We start from the raw sequence: 12,274 nt of genomic DNA, 5'->3' as shown, positions 1-12,274 counted from the left end.
CTTATGTCTCTTAGATCACTTTACTAATTTATGCTACCTGCTCTGCCCCAGTAGTCATCTGAGCTTATACCTTCTATTGTGAGACAGCTTTTAATGAGATGCCCAGGCACAGTTGACATGAGAACCAAATGATCAGAGTTGGAGCTTTGATTTATAAGTATCATGTAGGGTGGGTTACCACTGGCTTGCATAGTTGGGGTGAGAAGCCAGTTATATTTTCCTGTCCTCTTTCCAGGGGGAAGAGAAGAAGTTGACACTGCCTGGGGACAGGCTCCCTGATTCAAGTCCCCTTACAGCGCTTCCTGCCTCACCTCCCTGTGTCCTGCAAAAAATCAAACAAACTGCACCAGGCTTGTTTTTTCCATAGCTTTTATTGAACTCTGCAGACTTCATTAAGGGACCATTTGCTTAGAAATTCTTAAACATTTGAACATATTTTACATGACAAGACAGCAGCTGGAGGTCACAGAAAGATCACAATTTCATCTCACCACATGCATAAAAAGACACTGGGATTTTTGTTGGTGTGTGTTGTGTGTGTGTGTGTGTGTGTGTGTGTGTGTGTATTGCGAAATGCGCAATGCTCATTTTCACCTTTACAGGAAGGACTAGAGACGTTAACTGACGAGAGATGAACAGGACCCACGAATGCACCCCCGAGAAAAGAGTTCTGGGGACATTGGTCATTTATGGCTAATGTGATTGGCTTGACCCCTGTCAAGGGTGGGGTAATCAGAATGGCTTTGCTGGCAAAAAAGCCCCAACCTCACACCATAGGTTCCTGGGAGGGAAAATGTCTTAGCTGATGGGATCTGGGGGCATGCTACCATGGTGACTTTGGGGCTCAGAAAAGAGGTCTTCGGCTCCAAATGCTGGAGGGCAGGCTGGCCTTAATATCCAGCTGGACTCCCATGGCTCAGGGAATGCGATCCAGTTTCCAGATGTTGGCTCCTATGTTTCTGCCCCAGCAACTCCCAGATCAAGGGAAATCCCAAGTTCGAACCCTTGGCTTAGTCCATCAGAAACCACTTGATGGTCTCTCTGTGGGCCGTGCGTGAGCTAAAATAGAACATGAGGCTGAGAAATGCAGAATAGGGGAAGAGGGAGGAGGCCGGAGCTGCCCTGTGGGCCCCCAGGAAGTGTGGCTCTGAGAGAGCCGTGGCCCTTATCAGCTTGGGGCCTACAAGCATCAGATAGAGATGTCATCTTGAGTCAAAGAACAGATGACTTTGATGGGCAGTTATGGTTTCAGTGGGAGAGGGGCTCCTCATTTTTCTTCCCTTCACTGTTAGGTAGGGATTCATGAACTCCCCCATTCACTCACAAGTTCGCTCGTCCAGTCATCCACTCAGAGATCAACCATTCACACATTCACTCACTCACAAAAACACAGGTTGGATGACCATCAGGTGCCAAGGGCGTATGTTGGGGGTAACCCTGAGTTCCTGGTGCAGAAAATAAGGTTCCCAGTTTTTGACCTTGGGTTGAAGTCAAGATAGGTCTGGAGAATCCTCTCTGTCTCCACCCACTCAGGCACACTCAGCTCATCCAAGAGAGAGGCCCAAAGCCCAGTGAAGCCCAAGGGGCATGAGCCAAGCTGTAGAGATGTCACAGTTTCTTGGGCATCTTCTCTGCTGCCTGCCTCTTTCCAATCTTGGTTCAGCTCAGGGAATCAGGAAGTATGGGAAGATCCCTGCATGGCCCTCGAGGGTATTCTAGCGGGACAGATTTGGGAGTGGCCTACATGTTCTTGAATTGTCCTATTGTTGCAGCCTTGTGTTGTTGTAGCTTGAGTGATTCTGCAGGGCAGAGCTTCCAGGGAGGAGTTGGGAGGGAATCTTGAACGCTGGTTTTTATGTTATTTGGCTTCAGAGGAAGGTGGCTGCTCATTCTGCTCATTGAAACATACCATCCTGCCCACCTCGTACTAGAACAACAGAAGACTGGTCCTGGGTTCACCGTGAGGTTGAAGTCTCACTTCCTCTCGACCCACTGTACATAAACTCTCCCTTGTCAAAGGCTTTCCTTGCAGAATGCAGTGTGCAGGCTGATTTGGGAAGGAGGCTACAGCTGCAGGAGAGTGGGCATTCTGCTTGAAGCAGCAGCCAGAACCTGGTTTTGCTGTGAAACTGGATTAAAAGCTGTCTTTCTCTTTTGATCCTTCTGGATTTTTTTTTTCGTGGTGGGGAGTTTTGAAGGTCTCGAGTGGGATCTCTTGTTTGATTTACCAGAAAAACAAGCCCTTTTGGAATGGAGCCATTTGTTATTGCCTGGGCAGTTGTTCATTGTGGGGCTGGCTAGTAGGGAAAGATATCATTGCATCTTTTGTACGGAAAGCCCCAGGCTCATGAGGGCACAGGAGCTGGGCGGAGGGGCTGAAGCACCATAAGACAGCCAGCCAGGGACAGGGGACAGCATGGATTGCTCCTTGGCTGGCCTGGGGAAAGGTAGCATGAGTCTCATCCCAATGTGGTACCTGGTAGGCCACTGGGGATGGGTTGGATTGGTGACTGACAGTCACTAAAATGTTCCAAGAAAGGGAGCTGGAGGAAGCAGACTTGTCTCTTAGGCACCCCCTCTGATAGCTCCAGAGCCCAGAATTTGCATTCCTGCTAATTGTGCTGCATGCCTTTGCTTCAGTGGCTTGAGCTTGTGCCCAGAATGTTCAAACCACCTACACACACACACACACACACACACACACACACACCCAAGAAACCAAGAGGGAGCATTTCTGTGGATGTTCAGCCCAGTTTCCATGCAATGCTAGGGCCCCTCTGCAATGCCCATTTTGTATACCATCTAGCCAGCCTCTTTCAACACCTGTGGTATAAGGGTGCTCACTGCCCACCGTGGCATTGAGTTCCATAGTCAGATAACCCAGCCTATTAGGAGGGCTTCCTTAATTTGACCCCATCCCTTTCATACAATAGAAATTGTTGGAGAACTTGCATATAGCCATCTGGCAGTTAAGTGGTTTCTTCTTCAGATGCACTGCCTTACTCCACCACATCCTGGCCAGCCTTTAGATCTTTTCAGGATCTTTAAAGGGAGGAACAGATAGTTCGGTTTATAAGTAAAGATGAGGGTTCCCTCGATTAACAGAGCCCCACCCAAATTCAAGTTGGCATTTGGAGACGTTCAGGAGAAAAATCTAAGTAAAGTGAAAATCGGGGAGAGTGAACAGAAATGCAAACTATATAACCTCTTTCTTGATGAAAACAGACACAGCCATAGGCAAGCGTGTTTGCTTATCCACGCATCAAACCTAGGAAACTGCTGGGAGACAATTTTTTGTTTTTGTTGGTCTTGTGCAAAAGTTAAAAAAAATCTAGTTTGTTTTATTTGACTCTGGTTCAAATCAGACTATCAGAGGTCTGTGGGGTGGGAGAACTCTGATTAGTGTCCTAGTCCAGAATAAAAAATTCATATTTGAGTTGGCTTCCTCTTGGGATTTATCTGATGGGAGGGCTCACTGTCATTTGAGGGTCCTGGTTTGGCTCAAATTTCTGATTCTAGGCAGAGCTCTGAGCCCTGCAGCTGACAGCGAGGCGGGTGGGATACCAAAACCTAAACGAATGCGAGCTGGAGATTATCTGGGCTTTCTTCATCTTACTGTGTAAGTTGATGGATGGAGAATCACTTTCTGTTGAAGATCCTGCATAATGAGACGTCCTCTGCCTACCCAGGGCTGAAAACTGCCTCATGGAAATAATCATCAGAACAGTCCGAAAACTCCCCCAGGCATGGATAGGTAGAAGCCGGAAAAGTACCCCTGTCCTTGCCACATACCTCCTGCTCTATGGAGCTAGGCAGCTGGCAAGGGAAGGGGAGACGCGCTAGCAGATTTTGGGACATCTCTTCTCAAGGTTTGGCTGCAAGGTGTCTAGCCACTGTTTTTTGGTGAGGCTGTTAGAAATGGATTGAAATGGGCTGGGCACAGTGGCTCACGCCTGTAATCCCAGCACTTTTGGAGGCCGAGGCAGGCAGATCACCTGAGGTCAGGAATTCGAGGCCAGCCTGGCCAACATGGCAAAACCCTGTCTCTATTAAAGATACAAAAATTAGCCGTGCATGGTGATATACTCCTGTAATCCCAGCTACTCAGGATGCGGAGACATGAGAATCACTTGAACCTGGGTGGTTGAGGTTGCAGTGAGTCAAGATTGTGCCATTGCACTGCAGCCCGGGCAACAGAACAAGACTCTCTCTCTCTCTCTCAAAAAAAAAAAAAGGATTGAAATGAGAAACTGGTAAACAAGGTGATGAGGAACTGATAAACAAGTCGATGAGATGTGAACCCCAGCATGTTCTTGTGAGGTTCACGAGAACCTGAAAAACTCTGGACTTCAGATCTGATAAATGTTACAGACCTGCAGGGTGCTGGACATGGGAGCAGCCCAGCCAGGAGGAGCTTATATGTGTTCTGAATCTCAGAAATGCCAGTGATGAGTTTGCTTGCATGAGATTTTCAGTTCCAAGATCTCTGGGGATGAGAAAACTTAGTCCCTTCAGATCCCTAGAGGGGTGTGGGATATAAGTGAAACCAGCCCACATCCCATCCTGATTTTGAGGGCCATCTGTAAGTCTGCTTCCCTGGGTCTCATTCCTGCATTCATGCCCTGAATTCTTAAGAACAATGAACAGGAGAAACACACAGAATGAATGAGAAAAGTAACAGCATTGACGGACTCTAGGCCTAGTGTCAAGAAATGCCTATACAAGGAAGTCAGACCCCAAAGTCTTTCCCCACCCCCAAGAAATCAGAATCAAAGGGAAGAAAACCAAAACAGCCCAAGAGACAATGGTAGGAACTGCAAAAGACCAGAAAACGTCAGCTATGATAATGACCAACAATGAAACTCCTATGATATTGTTCTGTATTACAAAAGAAGAAATTAGACTCAATTGCCCTATTATAAATTTGCTAAAAATACATATATATATATATATTTTATCTGAACAGAAAAATAGACTACTCTGAGATGCGTGGACATTCTATGACATAGTCGCGCATCAGATACTTCTAGAGCCAGAAAAATGGCAACAGAAAACGCAGAGGTAACTCTTATTTCTGGGTGTAGCCAGGACTGGTTTGCATTGCCTGGGCTGAATGACATGAAAGCATTTGGATGCTGTCCTATAAGCAGTGATAGGTGAGGAAACATCAGCTCTGGGCTGGAAGCTTTCCATTGTCCTGCTGGGGTCTCAGGGGAGCCCCTTCTCCCTCCTGCCCACTCTGCAGCTACAGGAAAAGTCCTTTCCCAAAGAAGTGTGTCCAGAGGCTTTTTGCCTTGCCCTCTTTTGATTCAAAGTTACTTGAATTGAGGCTGAAAAAAAGCCTGGGGTACTGTTACTTGAGATTAGTTGGTAGAGAAATAAGAACAGGAGAGAGATTAGAGATAGAGACCTGGCTTTAGTGGCCCTTGTCCGTGGTGAATTTTAAACATCCCCTTGTCCATGAACTAGACACTCCAGCTGGGACTGGAGCAAGACAGAAATATACAATAGTTACAAATATCAACAATACATTACAGTTTTACAGAAGAGAATACTGTTTTGTTTTTCTCCTTAGAAACATGGATCTTATTAGGAGAAAGGGCAGAGACGAGGCTACAGTTACCAAGACACATGGAGAAGCTGGGAGTCAGTTTGAAAAAGTTTGTATCACCAGCAGTTTTCAGGGGCAAGCTGGGTGGGTTAAAAGAAATGGCCTCCTCAGGATTTTGTTGTTTTTCCTTCTTACTCTTCTTCCTTCTTGATCCCCAGTCCTTTGGAGAAAGGGACTTCACGGGAACAAATGTTCTCTCCTCCTTTTTTTCTTTCCCCTTGAAGTGTGCTTAAGATAGAATTCCTAAAGAAGGCACTGAGAAATCTACTGCACCAAAGTCCTGCTGTTTTCTTTTACCCAAAGATAAAAAGGTGACTCTACTGTCTCCTCCAAAGCTTCCCCACCTCTCTCACCGCCGGTGGCAGATGCTCCCCCGTGTGATTGGGACACACAGCTACCTGGTCCCTAGCCCTTTCTGATAATGGTGGAAGTTGGAACGCAAGTTCAGCTGGGTTCTTGATGAGTTTCATTGAATTCGCCAAACTGACCAGCATCCATTGGCCGCGTCCAGCCCCTAGTTTACTTGTTTGGGTTGACTTGTTTCTTTCTGCTCTCATTGGTTCAGGAATGAATGGGAAATGGGCTGCCAAAAAAACAGGATTTGCCTTTAGACCATTGCTTTCCTCTTCTCTATCAAGACCTTCCTATTAAGTGAATTTCTCAGTGAAGACTCTTAGGTAGATTTCCCAGTGTGTGTATATTCACGTAAATAGGTACAGGTTGGGTGTATACATATTAAAATCTGGATATGAACCTTTTTAGCGAGTGGAGGGGCTGGGAAAACTTATAATACTCTATTTCTAATTGAACGCAGAACAAAAGCTGTATTCCCCCAATACATACACACACAAGTAAAAGAAAAAAAACCCAATCAAACCCAAACGGAATACTTTCTAAGCATAGTATATGCTGAATTTCAATTATTCTGTTTCTATAAGAACTCTATAGGACTCTGGCTATGAAGCCTGAAAAGGTAGGTTCTTAATGATACTTCTGAATTCGTCCTTCAAAAGTGACTCAATAAAATGCTACTTTAAGGTCAGACAAAATACACAAGGAAGGAAGGGCCAGGTCCTACATGACCACAGAAGGCAGAAAGGGCCTTTGGTTACAAGGAGAGTTGCACCAATTGGTTTTCGTTTAAAAAAACAAAGAAATCATTTTCAATCTGTATACTTCTCATCTGCTTCAACCAACAAATGAAATGCCTTGATTGGAAGAAGTGGTGGTAAGTTCCTTCTCGATACATATGGCTATATTGAAACATGTTCACTTTCCTGATATGTAAAATAGACTATATTATTATTATTATTGATTTTTACAGATAGCATTAGCTCTAAAAATATCTGAATTGGAAATCACAACTATTTACTTTTATCAAAAAGCATTTGTTTTTTTTCCCTGAATTTTCACATTTGTGCTGATGGTGGACATTAATGGTGATGAAAACAAAGAAGAGACATGTGAGATGGTCTGCGGAGAACTGTCCCACAGTCATTCCTCAAGAGGCCCCCAGCTTAGACCGTGTGTTCGGCAAAGTGTTTTGGGAGTGCCGCTGCTTACTCTGCCTGGTGCGCCTGCTGGCACGGGATGACCTCACACTCTCCATGCCCCTAAGTCCCTTTGCAGTTGGTGTGTGAATACTCTGAAGATACCTAGGAAGAGTGACATTCTTGTTTTCTCTGTTAATGCAGAAAAAAACAGGACTGCACCCTCTCGGGGGGATCCACAGTCTCTGGAGATGCTGAGAAGTGTTATGAGTTGGGTTTGTATACAGCAGAGAATGCGCGTTTTTAAGGGTGGTGGAATGATCCCATCCCATCTTATGTGTGGCAGGTGGCTCAACCTTACGCCATTGTAGGAAGGGCAGGCAGAACAGCTCCATGATGTTTGTGTACTGAGAGGTGGATCACACCATTGTACTAATAGGCAGACCAGCAACAGAGGATATTAAGACTGAAGACTAGGTGAACCAATGCCACATCTTTCTTCCGCTGGGAAGACATATGCCTGTTACTGTACTGAGGATAGGAAGAACTACACTACTGTACTTGGGACATCATCCATCAACATTACATTAAGAGAACAACATTGTTCCATTGAACTACAGACAGGCAGACCAATAACGTGTCGTCTTTACTGACAGGTGAGCCAACACCACAGCATTGTATTAATCAGTGGTTCAATCCAATGCCAGTGTACCGAGGAATGACTAACAACACCACGCTGTTGGACTAGAAGCAGGCAGGACAATGCCAGGTCATCAAACTAGGACGGGAAAACCAACACCAAGAAATACACCAGAACCACTCAAGATGCACACAGATACTTATTGCTTTTGTCTGTACTGGCTGCACTGATGGCTGCAGGAAGGAGAATTGAGCTTTTAGTACAGACAGTGACACTGAAAAACCAATAGCTGGTTGACAAGAAAGAGAACAGAGTAAAACACCCAATGTCCAACTGTCACTGTGTCCTTTTGAGATGTGCATGTCTCCTGTATACTTGACTTCATGAGAGGCCCCATCCAAGGGGCAAGAACCCCTCCTGACCCATGAGGGTTAAGGGAAGGCTTCAGAGGGGCAGGGAAGGAGCCCACAGACTTTGATATGGCGGACAGTAATACCAACACAATATTACCCATGGTGGCCAGAAACAGGCAGGTGGCAACAATCCAACCACAGTCCCGACAATTGGCCCACGGGAAATCGTGCTTGTTTTAAAGTGCAGGGTGTGGACACTGTCCCTGGCAGAACTTATTTTTGAAAAACATAAAGTGCTTTTATTTTAACTTTTTTTCTTTAGCTTGAAAACCACAGAAAACAAAACAGAATTTCTATTATAATCGGTACTTCCTTGCTGCAGCAGGAATTATTCAGTCTGGACCAGGCATTTCAATGCAGGGTATTGCGGGGTATTTTTTCCTTTCATTTTTGCAAGTAAAAAAAATCATATTTTTATGCTGTTCTTCAGTAACACATAGTCCCCTTGAATAAACTATTTCTTTTGCATATTTGACACTTGTGTACCTTTTGAGTCTACACTAGTGATGTAAAGAAAGCGTGTTCCTCCTCCAACCCTAAAGCAATGCTCTGAGTTCATGCTGTTGGCTGGGTGCCCGCCTTCTGAACCCTTCCCAGATTGCCAGGGGGCAGTTAGAATTGAGTACAAGTGGTGCAACTCACCCTGATGATATCTCAAAATAAAAATCTCGGGTGCTACGGAATACTGAAGTCAATGAAGACGTTTGAATAAGGGTTTTGCGCTGGGATCGTGGCTTATGGCGCAGAGACTTCCCCGTGAACAATCATTCCCTGTAGCCATCTAACAGTGGAATCCATCCAGGAGGTGATGGACAGGTGTTCCTAGGGGTGGCCGGGCAACATCCAATACCAAATTGGTCAACCCACTCTTTCAATACCAGCCACTCGTTCCTGCATCCTTCTCCAGCTGAAGCCAGGAGGACTGGAAATGCTGCCCTCCAAGACTGAGATGGACAGCCATGAGAGAAGAATGGTGAGTATGTGGCCTCGGTCCTGTCTAGAATGGTAGTAGTGGTGGCTGTGAGTTCTACTCGTGCCATCTCCCTAAGAGGGCAATAGAGTTGTTACAAGGAGGTGCTATGCCCGATGGCTTGGCCAACTTCATGCTGATGGACCTGTCATCGCTCTCAAAGTCTTAGGGAGCCTTCTCTGGAGTTTCTCTTCTCGCTGAGGGCTTTACAGAGCCTTTCTGTTTCAGAGTTCATGCAGAAAAGCTCTGTGGCAGGTAAGCTGAATAGCTCTCCTCTTTGGACCTCACCCAAAAGTCTCTCCTCCAAGGCAGGGCAGTTCAGATGCTCTGATCTCGTGTGCTTCCATGGGCTCCTCCCCCTGGCAACACACGGACGTCAGGGGAGATGTGGTTCTCAAGTTTGCACTTTTCCTGACCACTGGGGCCTTTTCCAGTCAATGCTTCTGTGGAGTAAATACAGTTCTGCCTTAAGAACTTAGGGGAGGTGGGTAAAGGGGAGCTTTCAAAGTGGTTTTTCTCTGATCTTGTCCCTATGCTGAACTTCGGAGTGGTGCTCCCAGGGAGGCTTTTGGGGGGGCTGGAGTCCACACTGTAGAGCAGCTGTCCCTCATCATCTGTGTCTGCATCAATGTACTGGTGGACACCCGCCTCGAAGTTGAACGCTATTGCTGTGTGTTTCTCAGGAGACCGGGGGGGTGTCTTAGCACTTGCTGTGGTGTAGATGGAGGACTCTGGGCTCAGCACAGCCTTGTCCAAAAGCGTGGCACACTCCAGTCCAGCGACAGCAGCCGCAGCACTCCCTCGGTTCCTAAGAGGGTCGTGGTACATCCCCAGAACGGGGAGGAGTGGACTGGGGTCACCCTCCATGAAGTTGACTTTAAGTCCTCGGAGCTTCAGGGGGTTGTTGGTTTTCATGGAACTCTTGGGGCTCTCGATGAAGAAACTAGAGTGCTGGCTGGCATCAGGGCTGGGGTTGGCCTCCACAAACCTACCACCACTGGCACCCAGAGCTCCCCTCCAGCCCACTTCTGGAGCTGTGCTGCCCCCAGTCTTGCTGGGGAGTGATGTCAAAGGGCTGTGGGAGAATCTGGTGGCCTCAGGGAAGTCTGTGGCACAGCTAATGAAGCTATCAATGCTAGACATACTTCGCATGTCTATGACCCCTTCTGTGCGAGTGGGCAGAGGGGCTACGGGGCTAGGGATACTCTCCATTTCAAGTTCTTCCTTTGGTTTGCTCTGTGCTGCTGACTCCTTGGTATTGAGGATGGGTTGGGATTGGGTCTTGGCCATCTTATTGTACATGTCTTCCAACTGCTGAACATTCAGGTGCTGAGGACTAGAAGACGATCTGGCTTTCTCAGGGGATCCCTGCTCCTTGGTTTCAAAGGACTTACTTGAGCTGGTTTCAGACAGTGTCCTCTTTGTCCATTTCCATTTGTTAGGAGACAAGTGGTTATCTTGCACTTTGTCTTTCTTACCCATATTCTCCCCATTTTTCTCAACCACAATGTCCATCATCTCAATGCTCCGGGCGAAAGCATCCTTCATGTTCATGGACACAATGCTGCCATTCCTCTTGGCTCTCTCCAGAGCCTCTCGCCGCTTGATTGCTTTCTCCTGTCTCTTCTGCTCCTTGTAGAACTCTGAGAAGTTATTGACGATGATGGGAATGGGAAGAGCAATCACCAGGACTCCCGCGATGCAGCAGAGTCCCCCAACAATTTTCCCCAGGAGAGTCTTGGGGTAGATGTCTCCATACCCAACAGTTGTCATGGTGATGGTGGCCCACCAGAAAGAGGCTGGGATGCTCTTGAACTTGGTGTCGTCTTCATCCTTCTCAGCAAAGAAGACAAGGCTGGAGAAGATCATGATGCCCATGGCAAGAAAGAGGATGAGCAAGCCCAACTCGTTGTAGCTCCTCCGCAAAGTGAAGCCCAGGGACTGGAGGCCAGTGGAGTGACGTGCAAGCTTAAGGATGCGGAGAATTCGCATGATGCGGAAGATCTGGACCACGCGGCGGACATTCTGGAATTGCAGGACACTCTTGTTGGATTCGGTGAGGAAAATGGTGACATAGTATGGCAGAATGGCCAACAAGTCAATGGCATTGAGTGGACCCTTGAAGAACTTCCACTTCTTGGGCGAGGAGAGGAACCGTAGCAGGTACTCCATGGTGAACCATGCGATGCACACGGCCTCCACGTGGGCCAGCTGGGGGTTGTCTGTGGACTGGCCGAACTCATCGAGGCTCTGTAGCTCAGGCAGCGTGTTGAGGGACAGGGCGATGGTGGAGAGGACGATGAACATGATGGAAATTATGGCAAGGATCTGTGAGGAGAAGAGAGTGGGATTTAGTTATTAACTGCCCCATGGGATGATCATCACACAGGGCACTCCTCAAGAGCATTTTCACATCTCACTAGCCATTTAATGACTGAATGGGACAAAAAGAGAATTCATTTTAATCCATTTATTGTCCAGATGTGGAAACCAAGGCCCAGAGAAATGAAATGTTTTAAAGCTATCTGCAAGCCCAGGGTTCAAGCATACTTTTTCAGATAGTAACCATTTTATAGGCCCTGAAACCCTGCCTTCTCTGTTGCAACAACTCAACTCTGCAGCTGCAGCATGAAAGCAACCTTGGATAATACATAAATGAATGGGCATAGCTGTGTTTCAATAAAACTTCATTTATAAAAACAGGCAGTGGACTGACTTTGGCCTGTGAACCGTAATTTGCTGACTTCTGATCTAGACTGGTGGCTCACATTGGGTGGGGAACTACCTTCACAGAGATGATACTAATGGTAATAGCTAGCCTTTATTGATTGTTGGCTGCATGCTAGGCACTTTCCATGCAGTAGTTCATTTCATTCGTATAATAAACCTGTTCAGTGCTATTAGCTCCATTGAACAGATGTGGACACTGGGTTTCCACAGCTAGTAAGTGGAAGATCCAGCATTTTAACCCAGGTCTGTATGACCCAAGAACATGAGCTCTTAAGGCTGCTGGATGTGGTGCCTGCTGTCTGTAATCCCAGCACTTTGGGAGGCCTAGGCAGGAGGATCATTTGAGGCTAAGATTTCTATTCTAGGCTGGGCAACATAGTGAGACCCTGTCTCTATAAAAGAACAAAAGGAAAAAAATCA

General features: G+C 46.7%; 1 protein-coding gene across 3 annotated transcripts in view; it reads right to left on the bottom strand.

Moving 5' to 3' along the window:
* Positions 1–352: 352 nt before the first annotated feature.
* KCNB1 (potassium voltage-gated channel subfamily B member 1) overlaps positions 353–12,274 on the bottom strand; it is a 117,129-nt gene continuing 105,207 nt past the window's right edge. For 2 of the 3 annotated variants that reach the window (XM_078371924.1, XM_078371925.1), the window contains one exon: positions 353–11,452. In XM_078371924.1, the coding sequence (XP_078228050.1) occupies positions 9,443–11,452 (2,010 nt within the window). In that variant the 3' untranslated portion in view covers positions 353–9,442. The remainder of the gene's footprint in view (positions 11,453–12,274) is intronic. The other variant, XR_013535226.1, reaches the window with a different exon arrangement.

This window comes from Callithrix jacchus, chromosome 5 (genome assembly GCF_049354715.1).
Source record: "Callithrix jacchus isolate 240 chromosome 5, calJac240_pri, whole genome shotgun sequence".
In the NCBI taxonomy this organism is placed as follows: domain Eukaryota; kingdom Metazoa; phylum Chordata; class Mammalia; order Primates; family Cebidae; genus Callithrix; species Callithrix jacchus.
This window is presented reverse-complemented; position numbering and strand designations above follow the sequence as displayed.